General features: G+C 58.7%; 2 protein-coding genes across 2 annotated transcripts; one reads left to right on the top strand and one right to left on the bottom strand.

Annotated features, from left to right (window-relative positions):
* On the bottom strand, positions 1,099–7,876 carry CHMP1A (charged multivesicular body protein 1A). The gene is made up of 7 exons (NM_001243360.1): positions 7,767–7,876; positions 5,707–5,726; positions 3,985–4,062; positions 3,459–3,605; positions 3,065–3,193; positions 2,617–2,804; positions 1,099–2,412 (listed from the first exon to the last, which is right to left on the bottom strand). Exons 1-7 carry the CDS (start codon positions 7,771–7,773, stop codon positions 2,391–2,393), a joined length of 591 nt encoding a protein of 196 aa, NP_001230289.1. The 5' UTR covers positions 7,774–7,876; the 3' UTR covers positions 1,099–2,390.
* SPATA33 (spermatogenesis associated 33) lies at positions 7,767–18,478 on the top strand. The gene is made up of 3 exons (XM_013994369.2): positions 7,767–8,132; positions 8,490–8,654; positions 18,240–18,478. The coding sequence occupies exons 1-3, from the start codon at positions 7,772–7,774 to the stop codon at positions 18,443–18,445; spliced, it is 732 nt and encodes a 243-aa protein (XP_013849823.1). The 5' UTR covers positions 7,767–7,771; the 3' UTR covers positions 18,446–18,478.

Here is a 20,177-nt window from a genome sequence, read left to right as displayed (position 1 = left end):
ACCTCTGAACCCTGGTCCCAGTTCACACATCAGGCAGCAGGTTAAGATCAGCCAGGCGGGGAGCCGGGGGATCGCAGCCGCTCAGCCCTGCTGAAGGGGGCGCGGCTGGGGCAGAACTCGGCAACGCGGAGCGGCTGCAGCAGGGCCCGCGTGCCCTCTGGTGGAAGGGGCCCGTCACAGCCGTGCAGCCAGCGGTGCAGGGACTAGGACTGTGTGTGTGGGTGAAACAGACCTACGACCCTGACACCAGGTCTCACTGTCCAAGGGGTGACGGACAAAGGAGGCGGCCTGACGGAACCACCTAAGTGCAAACACGAGGCTCCCACGTGCACAGAAGGGGGGCCCAGACACAGGTGTGTGAGCACAGGGCTTGCACAGACGTGGCTCCTGGTGCCCGCAGGGTGGCTGTGCCCAGGGGTGGGCTCTGTGGGCTCGAGGGGATGACCAGATGCGTCTCTGTGGGCACCGGGCGGCCCAGAGGAGCTTCCTGGCACCGGAGGAGGTGCCTGCCGTGGTTTCTGCGACCACGGGCGGTGCACACAATGGCTTCGGGCGCGTGGCAGGGGAGTGCCTGGCTGTGCTTTCCCGGAGCCCAGGGGTGTGCTCAGGTGCGGTTGCTGGCGGGCGGGGGCGTTCCTGGGGCACAGCGGGATGTCAGACCTCGGTCTGGGTGCAGCTGGGGGGTGGGGGCGCGGCTGGCCGTGGCTTCTGTGGACCCGGGTGTGGGCAGGTTTGCAGTTCCTGCTGCACGGGAACCGTCCAGCAGGCCTCACCCCGCTCGGGTCACGCAGACAAGGGAACGGGAAGGCTTGTCCCAAACTGGAGGCTGGCGACGTGAGGGCAGTTTCCTGAGGAAGCCGGTGATGGTGTGCAAGTTGAGCGAAGCTGCTACGCGGCAGCGCGCAGAAACTGTGCTGGTTTGCAGCCTCCCCATGAGTCCACACCCCCAGGGGAAGACCTTCACACCGAGGGTCTGATTCCGCCCTCTGAGCAGCGCCTGGGGTCGGAGCCCCTGCTCAGCCTCCGGCTGGGGCTGGACGGCGCCCTGAGGCCCCCCACCCCCACCCCAGGCCACTGAGGCAAAGACAGACAAAGCGCTCGGGAGCAGCCCGTTTACTCACGACAGCATCTCACGAAAAGGCAAACTGCCCACTGTCCTCAGATGAGGCGTGGCCTCCGCCCCCACCCGGTGTCTCCGTGGAGCTCTGCTCCCACTGGGGACAGAGTCGGGGCCGTCCCCAAGCCCCCGGCCTGTGGGGGCCCCAAGGGACGCCGGCCAGGGATTAAGGTGAGGTCGGCACCAAGGAAGAGAAGGCAGAAGGCTCGCCGACCCCAATTCTCTGGCCTCGCGCCACAGTCCAGAGCGACCTACCGCCCGGAACGCCAGGGGCCCCGCGTGCAGGAAGGCTCGAACGCAGGGAGCTGGGCAGAGCGCTCGTCCGTCTCTGTCCACACGAGCCACTGCTGTGCACAGACTGGGCGGGGGGGCCCTGGTCAGCACCGACCAGCGAGGGGCCACCCTGGCGCTCCCCGTCGGCGACAGGCTCCCTCTTTTGGCAACCCCCGCCCCCCCCAAAAAAAACCCTGGAAGCTTCGGGAAAACCAAGTAAACATCAGGAATTGGAGAAAACAGAAAACTGCAGCCTGTCCGAAGCTCCTCAGGCCGCCCCGCCAGCCCCACGAGGTGGCTCTCCCACCAGCCCTTGCGCTTCGGGTCATGGCGAGAGCCCAGGAGGCGGCAGGAGGCAGGCGGGGCACAAGCGTATTTACAGGGAGGAGACGGGGGACGAGCAGCCTCTGGCACCCAGGGGCCGCCCGCTCCTTGGCTGGGAGGGGCCGTGGTGCAGACTCTGGCTTCCGAGAGAACACCCTGCAGGGCCAAGCCCACCAGAACCTCAGCGTGACCCCCAGGGCATCTGTACTGCGGAGCCCACATGGGCCCGTCCCACTGGCAGGAGCAAGGTCCAGCTGCAGCGGGGCCTCCTGGGTGCAGGGCAGCGAAGAGCAGCCCCGACCCCACTGGCCGGCGCTCCCGGCACACCTGCCGTCACGTGGAGCCTGGAGGCCCCCACAGCCGTGTGGCCGCCGCCACCGGCCAGAGCCAGTCAACTCCTTGGAGGAAGGCGCATGAATGGTGCCTGCGGATCCCCCAGCCGGTTGGCCCAGAGTCACAGAAATTACCCAGAGTCTGCGGCTTGTGCAAAGTCCCCCACCAGGACACAGACCCACGCCCGCGCTGAGAGGAGGAAGAGTCCCCAGACCTGGCAGATGAGGGGCTGAGAGCAGCCAGGCTGACAGCTGCTGCCCCAGGGTGGGCAGGAAGCAAGACGGGGGAGGGGGCGCAGGCGTCCTGCCCTGCCTTTCCTGCGAGGCGGTGTCGCCGGGCTCCGCTAGTTCCTCAGGGCAGCCAACCTGCAAACAACAGGCCCCCCCTGAGACCCTGGGCACCCCCTGCTCCAGCTTCTCAAGGCCATCTCGAGACGACACGTGAGGTGGAGCCGGGAGTGAGCTGCCCCTGGGCCCGGAGCTGGCTGGGGCAGGGTTTCCGCAGCTCCAGGTCCCCGCTTCGCTGCTCGAGCTTCCTCCCTCCCTCGGGGCTGCGGCTTCGGGGCCCACCTCCGAGACAGCTGGTCCTCCTGGCTGCGCACGGAGCTCTCGCCCACGGCGGAGGCGCCCTCGGGCAGCTGGCTGAGCTGGTCCAGGACCTCCAGGCCGTTCTCCTCAGCGATCTGCATGATGAGGCTGTCCACCTGCTCCTGCGGCGTGGTCAGCGTGGTGGCCGAGCTCATGGAGTCCTCCATCACCTGGGGGTCGGGCGAGGGCGGTCAGGCCCAGGAGCCCACCAGCGCGACTCTGGTCCCGGGTGCAGCTGAGCTCAGGACCCACTCCTGCCGCCACTCGAACGAGCACCCGCCCGAGGCCTTCTCTCATCTGGGGGGCATCCCTGGGCTGGTCTGGGCCCCCACAAGGAGCCAGGCTCGTGGGAGGTGACCCCCACAGGGGGAAGGGACCACAGGCCAGCTGCCCCCTGCACACCTGGACCCCCGGCCCCATGCTGACGTACCGCCGTGTGCACATCCAGGTTCTGCACCTGCTGCTCAAACTTATCCATCACCGCAGAGACCTTCTGCAGGTCCATGGTGCTGAGCGCGCGGTCCAGGGCTTTGGTCACCTGTGCCATGTTCTTCGTCACCTGCCACAGGGAGGAGTGAGGAGGCAGCAGGGCTGCAGGAAGGAAAGGCTGCCCCCCCCCCCGGGGATGGGCCTGCGAGCGCCCTGGCCCTGCGAGCCCCCAGCGCATGTCTCCACCCATGAAGGACGGAGACGGCGAGACCCAGGCACCTGAGCGTCAGAGGTGTGCCGCCCGCTGCGGCGCTGCCCTGCGGTCTGGAGGGAATCCCAGTGTGACCTCTGCCCCAGCCAGCCCCACAGCACGGGCGGGACCCCCAGGCACTCACCCCCTTCATGGTCACGGCCGTCTGCACCTTGGAGGCCACCGCATCCACGCGGGACGCCATGCGCAGCCAGTTCACACCCTCATTCTTCTTGCGAATGGCGTTCTCGGCGTACACCCGCGCACACTCCACGTTCTTCTGCTGAAGGGCCTGAGTTCGGGGGAAACGCCGCTGGGGCCTGGTCCCGGCCTCGCCTGGGCCCCGTCTGCTAGCGCGGGGCACGCCCGCTCAGCCTCAGCCCCAAGGACACGGCCCCGGAGAGGAGCAGCCCCGAAAGCCGGGCCAGAAGGCACAGCCGCCTCCCTGCCCTCCCCGGCGCCGCCTGAGGCTCGCTCGCCTCGCTCCACGGGAGAACCAGAGCGCGGGGAACCCATGCAGGCCACGCTGGTTCCAAGGGTCAGGACCACGGGGGCCGCGGGCGCCTCCCTTCTGCTCTGGGCGCCCATCCGGTGCGGAGGCCCCGCTGCCACGCCAGCCCCGAAGCCGCTGTGAGCAGGTGTCCCGGGTGCCGGCCGCCCGCCCCACTCACCTTCTTCACCTTGGCCTGCTCCGCCTTGGAGTCCTTCTCCGCCTTCTTGGCCAGCTTCTCCAGCTGCTTCGCTGTGAACTGACGGTGCCCGGAGGCCAGGTCAGCAGGCGAGGCGGCCCCCGCCCGCTCCCTGCCCAGTGGGCGCCAGGCCGCGGGTGGATGGCGGCCCCTCTAGCTGGCCGCCTCTGCGAGAGCACCCACCCCCAGCACAGAGGACAGGTGTGCGGTGCTGTCCCTCACACAGCCCGGGCCCCGGGGGCGACACGTGGTGGGGAAGGTGGAGAGAGCGCCCCTGGCCTCCGCCCGCATCCCGCAGGCCCTGCCACCCGAGCCGCTCCCGCTCGACGGCCGCTGCCCTTCGGCCGTGGCGTCCAGGCCTCAGGCGGCCGTCTGGCCTGCTTGCACGCGCCCTGACCTCAGGCTCACCGGGCACCAGAGCCTCTCCTGGACGCCCCCCCCCCCCCAGTTCCTCATCCTCAGACTCAACCCTGAGGGGCCCTCAGGTCAACGTGTGCTGGGCCAGACACTAGCCATCTTTCCGCAAACTCTTCCATCGTTCACCGGCCAGTCCAGCAGCCCCTGGACACATGTGACTACTTAAATGCAAATAACCTAAAGTTAACCAAAGGTGAAAAAGTCAGTCCCTCAGTAGCACAAGCCACACCGAGGTGCCTGAGGTGGCTGGTGCCAGGCAGCACGGCTCTGAAACCTTGCTGCTGAGTGGCAGGGGCAGCTCCACGCCCCCAGCCCCTCCTGCCCACCCACTCAGGCCCCTCAGAAGGGCACCTGGCCCCTAGGCCAGCCCCGCCCCTCTCTGCAGGTGCTCCGCGGCCTGCTCAGTCCTCCTCTGCCCAAGTCCACACCGGGCCACTACCCTGCTGCCTCCAAACAAAGTCCACTCTTTGGCCACATGCCCTGGGACCTGCCTGTCAGCTGCGGCGGGGACCCCTGACCTGAGCCCGCACACCCCGGCCCGGATCAGAGTGGCCCCGACGAGCCTCACCCGACCAAACGCTCAGCCTTCCTGAGGCCCGATCCCTACCTCTGGTCCTGCCAGCACTGTCACTCTCCCACCCAGGAGGGCCCTGGCCCCCCAGGCACCTGGACTCTGTCTTCCGTTCCTCAGAGAGACGTCCAGATTCTTTTTTTTTCCTCCTGTCTTTTTAGGGCCACACCCGCAGCATGTGGAGGTTCCCAGGCTAGGGGTCCAATTGAAGCTGTAGCCACAGGCCTACACCACAGCCACAGCAACGCGGGACCCGAGCCGTGCCTGCGACCTACACCACAGCTCACGGCAACGCCGGGTCCTTAACCCACTGAGCAAGGCCAGGGATCAAACCTGCAACCTCATGGTTCCATGACGGGAACTCCCAGATTCTCCTGTCCTGTTCTTCAGGAGCAGCCCTGGGAGGGGCCGAGGAGCTGCCGACCCCCCCGCAGGGGGGAGGAACGCTCAGCTGCCCAGAGCGCTCCCTGCACGTGGCTGTCAGGGACTGGAGGCCAGCGTTCTCAGTGCCCAGTGGACGTCGAGGCGCACGCCCTCTCGCTCTTCTGCATGAGCCCAAGTGACCTGCTCCACTCAGCCCAGGACAAGCCATCAACTCACTGGCTCCTCTGTCGTCAGTCTGGCTGAGCACCGTCCCCTCAGGGTGACTCACACCATCTGTCCCCACTGACAACCACCAGGACAACCTCCAGGGTGACCAGCTGTGCAGTACATACCTTCAACTGGAACAGAGTATCTGCAAAGAGAGGAGATGGTCTGAGAATGTGAGGCACTATACCAGCAGCAGCCTAAGGAGCTGACGGGGTCACCAGGACCCTCCTGGACGGGACAGCTGCTGCAGAACTGGGCCTGCAGGGAGGCCACCCCACACCAGCTCTGCCCGCTCCTTAGACACAGCGCTTGTGCAAACACAGAGCCTCCCTGACCCTCCACTGCCTACAGGTGACAAGAGGACGGCACCAGCTGACCCTGAGAATCAGCAGGTGAGGGAAGGCCTGGATGCCCGAGTGAGGACGCCAGGTGGTCTGTCATCAGTGCAGCTTTACAAAGGACGCCTGGGAGTCTCCCCACTTTGGTCAGGTACGGTACTTCACAATCTATTTTCTTCTTTTTGTTTTTTGCTTTTTTGTTTTTTAGGGCCACACTCGCGGCATAGGGAGGTTCCCAGGCCAGGGGTCGAATCGGAGCTGTAGCCGCCGCCGGCCTACACCACAGCCACAGCCACTCGGTATCCGAGCTGTGTCTGTGACCTACACCACAGCTCATTGCAAAGTTGGATCCTCAACCCACTGAGTGAGGCCAGGGATCGAACCCACAACCTCATGGTTCCTAGTCAGATTCATTTCCGCCGCACCATGATGGAAACTCCCAACAGTTTATTTTTTATATATTCTTTTCTTCCCAAAAGCAAATGGATCAAAACAGCAGGATGGGGAGTTCCTGCCGTGGCTCAGTGGCTAAAGAACCCAACTAGGATCCACGAGGTTGTGGGTTTGATCCCTGGCCTTGCTCAGTGGGTTAAGGATCCGGAGCTGCTGTGGGCTGTGGTGTAGGTCGCAGACACAGCTCAGATTCTTCATTGCAGTGGCTGTGGCTGTGGTGTAGGCTGGCAGCCGCAGCTTCGACTGGACCCCTAGCCTGGGAACCTCCATATGGCCCGGGTACAGCCTTTAAAAAGACCAAAAAAAAAAAAAAAAAAAAAAAAAAAATCCTGTTCTAAATTTGGAGACTAATTCCTGAAAGGGTTTACCACACTAACCCAGAATGAAGAACGAAAATCCTCTAGCCGGAATCTGGAACCAGAAAGGCACGTCAGGTGTGCCAGCTGAGAGCTCAGGGGAGTTTCAGGTCTGTTTGGGCACCCATCACCCATCCGTGCAAGTCCGGTCAAGGCCAGAGCCATCTGTGCCCCCTGAGCACAGGTGGCAGGCCATGTACAGACAGCAGGGAGAGCAAGGCTGGACTGGGTGTGGCCCGGACTTGAGCGGGAGGGAAAGAGTCTGAAGGGCAAAATCGGACCCGGAGAAAAGAGTTACGGGGAAAACACAACGCCTGTGTGTATGTGCGCTGGGCCGGGGCGGGACATTTCACAACCTCTATCACACCAGCCCTTAAACCTTCGAGAAAGGTAGGTACCCTCACTGTCACTGATTCTTCCTGTTTCTTGAACAGAGCAGGGCAGAGGGTCCTGAGGTGGTGCTGCGGGCAGTGGAGGGAGGTAGGAGGGCGCCAGGCTGCCCGGAGTCTGTGCCTGCACGGACACTGTCTCAACCCGTTTTCCCATCTGCAGAATGGGAGTGTACAGTTCCCATCAAGAGATGTTTTGCCTGGCTCATGACGACTGCTTCCGTCCTGAGCTCTTCCTATTTCCCTTCCCGGTGTTCTGGGGGCAGAGGTGCAACTGTCTCCTTTTCCGCGGCGCTCTGGCCGGCATCTCAGGGCCCCCAAGGGCCGATGTCCCCCGCCAGGGCCTTGGATTGGGGGATGGGGGAGATAGGAGGGGCAGGGGCAGCCGGCCGCCGAGGAGGGGGTCAGGGATCGGGGTCCCCGGTGGAGGCTCCGGGCTCCAGGGTGGGGATCGGGGTCTGGGGTTGAAGTCCTGAGTCGAGGCCCCGGGATCCACGGTCGGGGATCGCGGTCCCGGGAGGAGCCGCCGGCGTCCGCCGTCGGGGAGCGGGACCAGGCCTGGGATCGAGGCCACGGGCGCCCGCCTGAGCCTCGCCCGCGGGAGAGGCGGCCCCGCCCCGCACGCCCCTGGAGCGAGGCGGCCCCTTACCGTCCATGGCGGGTCCGGCAGCGGCAGGCCTGGCGGGAGCGGCGGGACGGGAATCTCCCAGCGGCGTCGAAGGAGCCAACCGGCGCAGGCTGGCGGCCGGGCGGGCACTTCCGGGTCGCCTCCCCTTCCGGCGGCCGGGCCCTCTCGCGAGAGCGCGGCCCCTCCCGAGGGCCGCGGCGTTGCCATGGAGACCACCGGGCCCGCGCCGCCGCCGCGGGGCCACTGTGAGTCAGCCGGCTGAGCGCCGCCGAGGGGCTCAGCCGGCGCGGGTGGCCGGCTCACCTATGGGACTTTGCGGAAGCAAACACAGGAGTCCCTGCTGTGGCGCAACGGGGTCGGTGGCGTCTCTAGCGCGCAGGGCCGCAGGTCCGGTCCCCGGCCCGGCAGAGTGGGTCCGGGATCTGATATGCCGCGGGGGCGGCCAAAAAACAAGCAACCCTCCCCCCCAAAAAAAACAAACACAAACCTGGGAAAGCGAAGGTGAAGGGCCGCCCGCCCGCCGTCCCTCGTCGCGGCCCCACCCGCGCAGGTCCTCCTGCCCCGGGTCCTCCCTGACGACCTGACAGGCTTCGGGGAAGTATACACGTGTAGGGAAGCGGAGTGACCCATGTCTTTCAGGCTATCTTATTTCATTCTGGACCAAAGCAGGAAACTGAGGAAGGATGGGCCGCGTTGCCCTGGACTCAGGAAAATATAGGTCTAATTAAGATCCGTCTATTTCAGGTGAGGAGCCGGAGAGACACATCTATTCAATCCCCAAGGCTAAGGAAAGGCTGATGGACAGGCCCTCCCCAGAGCCTGAGAGGCCTCCAGACACTGAGCCTTTGGAGAGCCCACAGCAGGAGAAAGAGGCAGCTGAGCAGGAATGGCCTGTGTCTGAAGTCCAAGGTAGGACACGCCCAGGAAGGGACAGGAGGTTTGTGACTCAAGGAGTTTGGAGATGGGTCTGAGTGAAGGGATGCTGGAGTCAGGGGGCGGGTCCTCATGACAGAAGGGTTTTGAGGTCCTGGATCCAGGAGGTGGACATCCCGAATCCTAGATGGAAGGTGTCAGTTCGAGAAAGGTTTAGGTGCGCTCCCGAGTGACGGGTGCCCTCCCCAGTCAGGAGGGCCTGGCCAGGAGTTCCTGCTGTGCTGAAAAGGAATCAGTGACGCTTATGCAGGACCAGGACACAGGTTCAATCCCTGGCCTGGCACAGTGGGCTAAGGGTCCGGTGTGGCTTCAGCTGCGGCTAGGTCACAACTACAGCCCAGATCTGATTCCTGGCCTGGGAACCCCACATTCAGGGCGGCCAAAAAAGAAAAAAAAAAAAAAAGAGCCTCACTGTGTGCCATGCAGGTCTGCCTTCATCCAGAGGGTGGGACGCCTGTGGCCCCACGGTCACCCCTCCTGCATCCCACAGGCTGGAACACAGCGGGAAGGCCGCTCCATGGAGCACAGCCCTGGGTGAGAAGGGGTGTGGGCGCTCTCTGCCTGGGCCAGGGTCACGGAGGAAAGGACGTTGCTGGGAAAAGAGTGATGCCGGTGGATAGAGTTATTCTTTTTTTTTTTTTTTTTTCTCTTTGCTATTTCTTGGGCCGCCCTGCGGCATGTGGAGGTTTCCCAGGCTAGGGGTCGAATCGGAGCCATAGCCACCGGCCTCCACCACAGCCACAGCAACACGGGATCCGAGCCGCGTCTGCAACCTGCACCACAGCTCACGGCAACGCCAGATCCTTAACCCACTGAGCAAGGGCCGGGATGGAACCCGCAACCTCAAGGTTCCTAGTCGGATTCGTTAACCACTGCGCCACGACGGGAACTCCGAGTTATTCTCTTGAAACAGCCCCGTGTGGCCGGGCCTTTGTGTGGAGTCATGGGTTGAAGCCACGGCAGCAGCCAAATAACATGAGCCTTTTTGAAGTTTTATCCTGTGTGTTGTGGAAATGAAATTATTAAATAATGAAACCTAGGGCAGGGGGTTCCTAGTGGTTGGGCCTCGGTGCTTTCACTGCTGCAGCCCAGGTTCAATCCCTGGTCCGGGAACTGAGATTCCCATACCCGCGGCTGCACAGTGCAGCCCCAAAAATAAATACACAAAAAATAAGGAAGGAATGATGAGATTTGTGCCTCGGAAAAGTGTGATTCTGGGACCGAGGCTCTGGGGCACCAGGAGGCCTGGCCTAGGCTGTGGCCGTAACTGAGTAGGAACCAGGCAGTGGGGTCAGAACTCCCGAGGACCCAGGAGGTAGAAGCAGCAGAACCTGCCCTCTGCTAAGACATGGGGCCCCGCCAGGGCCAGGAGAGTGGGTTTCGGTGACTCTGGGGGTCAGATGAGGAAGGACAGGAGGCACGCTGGCCACGAGGGGCCGGGGCTGGGCCAGGCAGCTTCAGATGGAGGCCCCTGCGGGGTCGTTGAGGGAGGAAGCGGTTCGACATGAGGGCGCTGCCCTCGGAGCCGGGCTCGGACTTGAGATCCCCGTTTGGGAGCCCTCACCGGGAGGCCGAAACCGCAGGGAAGGCCGGCACCTTGGGGGGTTTGGAAAGGGCTGCCCCTCTGTCAGAAGGCTTTGGGCTGCAAACCACGGAAAAGCTGTCCGGACATGGCTTTTCTGCCGGGGGCTCTGTCTCCTGACACGGGAGGCCGGGGCGGGACCTCGGCGGGCCTCGCGGCGTCGGGGACCCGTGTCTGCCCTTTGTCACCGTGACCACCCTCGGGTTCCCAGGCGCCTGGACGGCTCTCCGTGTCCTGCAGATGGGGCCGCGTCTGGTTCCCTTCACTTTTGCAAGGAGAACCGTCCCCCTGCAGGCCTCGCGTGCCCTCCAGGACGGCGGGGGCCGCACCATCAGCGCCTGTCACACCCACGCTTCAGAGGGTGGAGGGAGATGGTGGAGGCGGGAAAGGTCAGGGCCAGGGAGGCGAAGAGTGAAGCCTCAGGACGGGGTCCTGGCGTGCCGCACGGCGCCGTGCGGGGCTCCCCAGGGCACAGCGAGAAGCCAGTGGCGTGGCGGAGGCCACTTAGGTCACGCTTCCGTTTACAGGAAAGGCCAGAAAAGGCCCATCTCTATGGAGGAAGCCTGGGCTAAGGCAGCCACAGGGACCGGCTGCAAGTGGGCACCAGGGACTTTTGGAGGCCGATGGAAATATTCTTATAACTGCCCACTCCTGGGCATCGTTCCAGAGAAAACCATGGCTCAAAAAGATACCTGTACCCCAGTGTTCACTGCAGCACTATTCACAACAGCCAAGACATGGAAGCAGCCTAAATGTCCATCCACAGAGGACGGGATAAAGAAGATGTGGTGCACACACACGATGGAATATTACTTAGCCACAAAAAGGAACGGAATATTGGCATTTGCAGCAACGTGGATGGACCTAGAAATTACCGTGCCAAGTGAAGTCAGGCAGTGAGACAGCAATGCGGTATGCCACCACTCATATGCGAAATCTAAGAAAGGGACACAGTGGGAGTTCCTGTCCTGGTTTAGCGGCTAACAAACACGACTAGCATCCATACGAATGTGGCCTTGCTCAGTGGGTTAAGGATCCGGCGTTGCCATGAGCTGCGGTGTAGGTCACAGATGCAGCTCGGGTCCCGCATTGCTGCGGCTGTAGCTCCGATGAGACCCCTCGCCTGGGAACGTCCACATGCCTTGGATGTGGCCCTAAAAAGACAAAAAGACCAAAGTAAATAAATAAATAAATAAATAACTGTAAAAAAAGGATACAGCGAACGTTTTTGCACAGCAGATTCTGATTCACAGATATTGAAAAACTTAGTTTGCAAAGGAAACAGGTTGGGGTGGGGGGGATGGGGTGGGGTTTTGGGTTGGAAATGCTGTAAAACTGGGTTGTGATGATCATTGTACAACTAGAGATTAATCAAACTCATTGAGTTTTAAAAAAAATACTGAATCAATGGTTGCCCAGCTTTGGAGGTTTACTAAATTCCATTGAATTGTATGCTTTAAACAGGTAAATTTGGAGTTCCTGTCGTGGCGCAGCGGTTAACGAATCTGACTAGGAACCGTGAGGTTACAGGTTCGATCCCTGGCCTTGCTCAGGGGGTTAAGGATCCGGCGTTGCCCTGAGCTGTGGCGTAGGTCACAGATGCAGCTGGGATCCCAAGTGGCTGTGGCTGTGGCGTAGGCCAGCAGCTTCAGCTCCAATTAGACCCCTAGCCTGGGAACCTCTATATGCCGTGGGAGTGGCCCTAGAAAAGGCAAAAAGACAATAAATAAATAAATAAGTAAATAAATAAACAGACAAACAAGCAAATTTTACGGTACTTACGTGATACTGAATAAAGCTGTTAAAAAGGCAGGAGAACCACGGAGCAGTGCTGGGTGCAGCAGAGAGATGGCGTGAGCTCAGAAAAGGCTGTGAGTAAGCCCGGTAGCTGGGTGGTGGCCTTGCAGAGAGTGGCATCCAGGGATTGGTAGTGAAGGCAGACACACGGTCGGCCAGGAGAACAGCCAACCAAGTGGGCCAAGAGCAGCTCTCTTTCATGTTTGTGCTTTATTTATTTATTTATTTATTTATTTATTGTCTTTTTTTTTTTGCTATTTCTTGGGCCGCTCCCGCGGCATATGGAGGTTCCCAGGCTAGGGGTCAAATCGGAGCCATAGCCACCGGCCTACGCCAGAGCCACAGCAACGCGGGATCCGAGCCGCGTCTGCAACCTACACCACAGCTCACGGCAACGCCGGATCGTTAACCCACTGAGCAAGGCCAGGGGTCGAATCCGCAACCTCATGGTTCCTAGTCGGATTCGTTAACCACTGCGCCACGACGGGAACTCCCATGTTTGTGCTTTAAAGCTGAGGAATTTCCCTATTAGATTTGGAAGAGTCATGTGTCTTTAGCTTAACCTACTACAGTAAGAGCCTTAGAGAAATGGAGAGTTCCAGCAAGTCAGAAAATCTGTGTATTACACGGTTATTAAAAGTAGGTTTTGGGGAGTTCCGTCGTGGCGCAGCAGAGGAGGTGAGGCGGAGCCTGGAGACCTGCGATCGGAAAGCAGAGTTCGATTTGGGCTGCATCATTCTTGAGACAATCCAACTGGGTCCTAGATGATGATGGAGGGTGAACGGTAACACCCCGAGGTGGGACAGCGCTGGTGGGGTTACGCCAAAAAAAAAAGAAAAAAAAATCTGCACCTGGGGATTTGCTGCTGTGGTGCAGCGGATTCAGGATCCAGATTGGCTCTGCGGTGGCACGGGTTCCATCCCCGGCCCGGCACAGTGGGTTAAGGATGTAGCGCAGGTTGCAGCTCTGGCTTGGAATCAGTGCATCTGATAGAGAGGAATACTGCACAATTTATGGGTAAAATAAAATTACATGTCTGGGATTTTCTTGAAACTGCTTAAAAAAACTGAGAAAGGAGTTCCCGTCGTGGCGCAGTGGTTAACGAATCCGAGTAGGAGCCGTGAGGTTACAGGTTCGATCCCTGGCCTTGCTCAGGGGGTTAAGGATCCGGCGTTGCCCTGAGCTGTGGCGTAGGTCACAGATGCAGCTGGGATCCCAAGTGGCTGTGGCTGTGGCGTAGGCCAGCAGCTTCAGCTCCAATTAGACCCCTAGCCTGGGAACCTCTATATGCCGTGGGAGTGGCCCTAGAAAAGGCAAAAAGACAATAAATAAATAAATAAGTAAATAAATAAACAGACAAACAAGCAAATTTTACGGTACTTACGTGATACTGAATAAAGCTGTTAAAAAGGCAGGAGAACCACGGAGCAGTGCTGGGTGCAGCAGAGAGATGGCGTGAGCTCAGAAAAGGCTGTGAGTAAGCCCGGTAGCTGGGTGGTGGCCTTGCAGAGAGTGGCATCCAGGGATTGGTAGTGAAGGCAGACACACGGTCGGCCAGGAGAACAGCCAACCAAGTGGGCCAAGAGCAGCTCTCTTTCATGTTTGTGCTTTATTTATTTATTTATTTATTTATTTATTGTCTTTTTTTTTTGCTATTTCTTGGGCCGCTCCCGCGGCATATGGAGGTTCCCAGGCTAGGGGTCAAATCGGAGCCATAGCCACCGGCCTACGCCAGAGCCACAGCAACGCGGGATCCGAGCCGCGTCTGCAACCTACACCACAGCTCACGGCAACGCCGGATCGTTAACCCACTGAGCAAGGCCAGGGGTCGAATCCGCAACCTCATGGTTCCTAGTCGGATTCGTTAACCACTGCGCCACGACGGGAACTCCCATGTTTGTGCTTTAAAGCTGAGGAATTTCCCTATTAGATTTGGAAGAGTCATGTGTCTTTAGCTTAACCTACTACAGTAAGAGCCTTAGAGAAATGGAGAGTTCCAGCAAGTCAGAAAATCTGTGTATTACACGGTTATTAAAAGTAGGTTTTGGGGAGTTCCGTCGTGGCGCAGCAGAGGAGGTGAGGCGGAGCCTGGAGACCTGCGATCGGAAAGCAGAGTTCGATTTGGGCTGCATCATTCTTGAGACAATCCAACTGGGTCCTAGATGATGATGGAGGGTGAACGGTAACACCCCGAGGTGGGACAGCGCTGGTGGGGTTACGCCAAAAAAAAAAAGAAAAAAAAATCTGCACCTGGGGATTTGCTGCTGTGGTGCAGCGGATTCAGGATCCAGATTGGCTCTGCGGTGGCACGGGTTCCATCCCCGGCCCGGCACAGTGGGTTAAGGATGTAGCGCAGGTTGCAGCTCTGGCTTGGAATCAGTGCATCTGATAGAGAGGAATACTGCACAATTTATGGGTAAAATAAAATTACATGTCTGGGATTTTCTTGAAACTGCTTAAAAAAACTGAGAAAGGAGTTCCCGTCGTGGCGCAGTGGTTAACGAATCCAACTAGGAACCCTGAGGTTTCGGGTTCGGTCCCTGCCCTCACTCAGTGGGTTAAGGATCTGGCGTTGCTGTGAGCTGTGGTGTAGGTTGCAGACAAGGCTCGGATCCCGCGTTGCTGTGGCTCTGGTGTAGGCTGGCAGCCACAGCTCCGTTTGGACCCCTAGCCTGGGAACCTCCATATGCCACGGGAGCGACCCAAAGAAATGGCAAAAAGACAAAAAAAAACAAAAAACAAAACTGAGAAAGACAGAAAACAAAGCGACATTATTAAGCTGTGTCATGCCTATGTGGGGAGCCATTATTTTATTTTCTCTTCATGTGTATCTGAGTGTTTCCATAATGAGTTTTGTGAAGGTAGATGCTTAATTGCCATAAATTTTTGAAAAAACTTAAGGACATTTATCACCTCTTGAAAAAACATGCTGAGTGATGGAATTTCCCTTTGTGGCTCAGTGGTTAGCAAACCTGACTAGGATCCATGAGGACACAGGTTCGATCCCTGGGTTCTTTCCCTGCCCTCACTCAGTGGGTTCAGGATCCGGCGTTGCCGTGAGCTGTGGTGTAGGTCGCAGACGCGGCTCAGATCCCACATTGCTGTGGCTGTGGTGCAGGCCGGCAGCTGCAGCTCCAATTCGACCCCTAGCCTGGGAACCTCCATATGCCACGGTTGCGGCCCAAGAAAAGGCAAAAAGACAGGAAAAAAAAAAAAAAAAAAGAGAAAAGCCAATTTCAAAAGGTCACATGCTGTATGATTTTATTTATGTAACATTCTCCAAATGACAAAATTATGGAGCATAAAGACATTCATTCTCCTGTAGCCTATCAAGTCAGCGTGACCCCAATCTAAACAGCACAGCACCAAATGATCCCAGACGCCACCTAAGAGGGTAGGGATGTAGAAAAAAGGGTGTGTGTGTGTGTGTGTGTGTGTGTGTGTGTGTGTGTGTGCGCGCCTGGGCCACGATGCTGTACCGTGGAAGATTGACACAACACTGTAAACCATCTCTAATGGAAAAGATGATTATTAAAAAAGAGAAATGTAAAGACAGCAGGCAACACCTGAAAAGGCAGAGGGATGGAGTCCTCTGATGGGAAGCGTGTTGCAGCGACAACTCACAGTGGACCAGCTCACATGGGGTGCGGGCGCCAGAAAGACGGGTGCTGGGCCAGCTCACCAGGCAAGTGATGAAATGAAAAGCTTAGCATTTCCATCTCACGCTTACTCACCAAATTCTCTGGCTCAAAAAGGTAAACATGGAAAACAAAACTATGAAAGTATCAGGTGGGGACAGAGTTCCCCATGTGGCACAAGGGGTCAGGAGCCTCTCTGGAGCTCTGGGTGCGGGTTCGCTCCTCTGCCTGGCACATGGGGTGAGGACCTGGCATTGCGGCAGCTGTGAGCCAGTCACAACTTCAGCTCGGATCTGATCCCTGGCCCAGGAATTCCATATGCCGAGCGGCAGCCAAAAAAAGGAAAAAAGTGGAAATGGGTAAATGTTGTTATCACTTTGGGGCAGGGATGTCTTTTTCCAGTGGGACAAATGCTAAAAGCCATTAAGGATTAAAGTGATATGTCTGCTGCAAGAAGCAACAGAGGGAAGGTTAAAAAGCCAGGGAGCTCTTTGCAGTACAAATCACTAAGGGTGAATTTCCTGAATATATAAAAGCTTCCCCCCAAAAAAGGTCAAAAGGAGACGAGGGAAGAACCGCCCTCCCCTGGCCCGTGAGCCAGCCTCCCGCCTGCGCCTGCGGGGCTCAGCTCAGGGGCGGGACGGTGGCCAGTGGGCTCCCACTGCCACTGCGTCACAGGAAGGCACCGAGAAAACTGATGCGAATCAGGAGGCTGCGGAGAGGTGTCCTGCCCATGGCCACGTCGTCGCAGAAGTATCAGCTGACTTTGCTTAACGGGAAGCATTTTGACAGCATTTACCAAAACGTTCCTAGTTAACTTATGTCACAGATAAGCCTTCACAATTTTGTAAGTACACAAATGCAGGGATGTTCATTGCTGCCTTGTTTGAGAAGTTGGAGATACCCTGTATTACGCTCATCAAAGGGAGCTGATTACCGAAGTGGCGGCCCCAGACTGAGGACCACAGGCTGCTGCGAAGGAGGGGCTGACCTATGGACAGGAGGCTCGGCAGAGCTCCGAGGTCCCTGCGAGACTCAGCCCTCCCACAGTGCCCCTTGGGGCTCAGCAGGTTAAGAACCCGACGTTGAGTACGTGAGGATGCGGGTTCGACCCCCGGCCTCGCTCAGTAGGTTAAGGATCCCGTGTTGCCGTGAGCTCTAGCGTAGGTTGCAGATCCAGCTTGGGTCCTGCATTGCTGTGGCTGTGGTGCAGGCCAGCAGCTTCAGCTCCAATCCAGCTGCTAGCCTGCAAACTTCCATATGCCACAGGTGTGGCCTTAAAAAAAGGAAAAAAAAAAAGGAAATTTTAATCAATTTTTTTTTTTTTGGTCTTTTTAGGGCCACACCTGCAGGATATGGAGGTTCCTAGGTTAGGGGTTGAATTGAAGCTGTAGCCGCCACCTGCACCACAGCCACAGCCACAGCAATGCGAGCCACGTCTTTGGCCTACACCACAGTTCACGGCAGTGCTGGGTCTCCGACCCACTGAGCGATGCCAGGGATCAAACCTGTATCCTCACGGATTCTAGGTGGATTCGTTTCTGCTGCGCCATGAAGGGAACTCCCAAGAGGACCTTCTTTAGAAAGCAGTGTGCTCAGAACAAGGTCCGGCCCAGAACAGGGAGCTCTGGTGTAGCGGAGATGGTGAGGTGTTGGGGGGGCAACAGGTGAGGCTGTGTGCTCATGCTGTTTCACACCTGTGTGCGTGCAGGGGCCACGTCGTCCCTGGGGGGCTTAAGAGAGACTTGAATGGAGGTGCCTCCACTCGTAGCCCAGGGAGCAGGCCCGGAGCTGCGGTGGGGCCATGAAGGGGCATCTTCTTGTCTCTGTAACAGTTGACGGTCCCAGCATATTTCCTGTCCTATTCATTCCTTGTATTTTTTTTTTTTTTTTTGGTCATTTTGCCTTTTCTAGGGCCACTCCCGCGGCACAAGGAGGTTCCCAAGCTAGGGGTCTAATTGGAGCTGTAGCCCCCTGCCTACACCACAGCTCACGGCAACGCCGGATCCCTAACCCACCGAGCGAGGCCAGGGATTGAACCTGCGAGCTCATGGTTCCTAGTCGGAGTCGCTAACCACTGAGCCACGACGGGAACTCTTCATTCCTTGTAATCTTAACAAGCCCGGGAAGACGCGGCGGCCGACGTCGGGAGTGCCGTTGTCTGCTGCACCCTGCGTTCTGTCCAGACGTCCTCTGGAAACCGAGTCTGAGCCCTCACGTCTGGGGCAGCCCCTGCCTCTTCCACGGCTGTCTCCTTCCTGTGTCTGTCGCCCGGGCCACCCGGCAGCCCAGGCTCTCCATGTGGATGTGGAGGCCTCCCTGAAAGAGGACCTCTAGTGCTCCCCACGCTCGTGGCCGAGCCCTCTGCCGACCCGGCTTTGGAGTGTACACTGGCGGCTCTGACTGCTTTCGGCCTCGCTCGTTTCTTTCCCTGGGCCGTGAACCCAATTCCTTTGTCCGGCCTGAATGCAGATGCACACTGTCTGCTTTACAGAAGCGTTTTCTGCAGACGTGTGAAATACCTGGGTGTCTTCTTCCTTCCAGAGAACCCTGCTGTGGAGTCAGAGAAGAAGAGTGTTTCCATCCCACAGATCGTCCTCATAAGCGCCTCCACAGAGACGCTCACCGGCTCCAGGTGTGTTGCAGTAGAGGCGCAGGGAGCCATCCAGGAGCACAGGGAATGGGGCCCCTGCTTCCGACACAGGAGCCCCAGCACAGGGGACGCCTATAACTTACAGGCCAAAGAATAAACCAGCACCACAGTGGCTGCTGCTCCCTGTGTTCTGAGTCCTGGTCATCATGGCACAAAGGCCGCCCTGTCCTGTGGAGAGCTGCAGGTTCCCCAGGGGCCACCTGCCTCTCACCTTCTGCAGACGCTGGCAGTTTGGCAGAGGGCGCGTGACCCTGGCGCAGAGAGAGGCCTGTGGTGACCAGCGAAGAGGCGTCTGCCTGTTGCATGTGGCTGGCTGTGCGGACGACCCACAGGGAGCAGGCCGCGTCCCTCGCCTCTCCCTGCTCACCGGAGGAGTGTGCTCAGGACTTGGCGTTTGTGACCGACATGTCCCCAGCCCTGGACCGGTTAGGCTTGAGGCCACACCCTGAAGGTGTCAGGTCCAACCAGAGGGACATGCACAGTCCCTGGAGGGTCTAGGGGCTCCTAGGGGGAGTGTAACCTGACCCAGGGATTAAAGGGTGCAGAACAATGTGGGAGGGGTGGCAGCCACGGCACTTAGAACTTTGGAAGTGGCTTTGTCAGGAGAGCTGAATTGACAGCTGTCCCTCTCTGGCGGTGGATGAGGGCTCCTGCTGGCGAGGGGCCATTCAGGGGACCCCGCCACAGCTGTTCAATCTGCACCAGGAGCCCGAGGGGCAGGGTCTACCCCCCTCTGGGTGGCTGGAGAGTGTGCCCTGCCTGCCTGAGCTCACACCCCTTTCGTCTGGTGACCGTATGTGTCAGCTTGCTGAGTTCCTGGCATCATCAGCAGGCTTTACCCATGGTCTCTGCTTCTCCGTCTACTGGTGAGGGTCTTAATGCTTTAGTCGTAATAGTACAGTTGGCTTCTGATCGGTTAGTTTCGGTACCACCCAGGAGAGAGACGTCTCGTAGTGACGTCCCTTGCTAACACACTGCTAACATCACGGCTTGTATTTTTTTTCCCTGCCCAAAGCATGTGGAAGTTCCTGGGCCAGGGATCGAGGCCGAGCCACAGCATCGGCCCAGGCCGCTGCAGTGACAATGCCAGATCCTTAAGGGAACTCTGTATCTTTAAACACATGTATGCGTTCTGACCGCCACAGCTGAATACTTAGAAAAATCGAAAGATGGGCTTGTACGCACACGTACCCTTCTCCATAACATTTCTTAGTAGCTGTTGCATTCCTGTTATTTGACCTAGAAACTGCCCTCCTCCTACCCCTCTCCTGAGCATCTCAAATAATCTAAAAACTAACCTCATTATTAGCTATAAACTATCAGGATTCAAAAATGACCGGAATGAACTGAATATGGTAATTCGCTTAAATTGAAACAAATCATCTTGACTCATGATTAAGGTCATAATTATCAAATGTCTTTAACATTATTTTAGCACTGACGGTATAGTCCCCTTCACGGGAGAAACTGTACCCCCTCCGGCGGCCACTCACTGCGCTGCCTCGTGTTCCCCCTAGCACCGGTAGCTCTCATGCTAACCACTCCAGCTAGAATGGAGGGTCCACGGGGGCAGAGCCTGACGGCCGAGCGCGCAGTGGGTGCTCGACACGGATGCATTAGGTAGCCCTTTGGTCCCAGGGTACGTCCAGTGGCGTCCTGGCCATTCTTTCCACATTTCTCTCTGACGCCCACTCTGCTCTCCGTCCCCACAGGCCCTGACCAGGTACCCCCCCCCCCCCCCCCCGGTACAGCTTCAGGTCAGCCCACCAATGCTCCAAAGGGGGAACCCTAAAGCGCAGGTCCCTTTGCCCACGACCACAACGTACCCT

This window comes from Sus scrofa, chromosome 6 (genome assembly GCF_000003025.6).
Source record: "Sus scrofa isolate TJ Tabasco breed Duroc chromosome 6, Sscrofa11.1, whole genome shotgun sequence".
Taxonomy (NCBI): domain Eukaryota; kingdom Metazoa; phylum Chordata; class Mammalia; order Artiodactyla; family Suidae; genus Sus; species Sus scrofa.
Note: the sequence above shows the minus strand (reverse complement) of the source record. Positions and strands in the feature narration are given on the sequence as shown.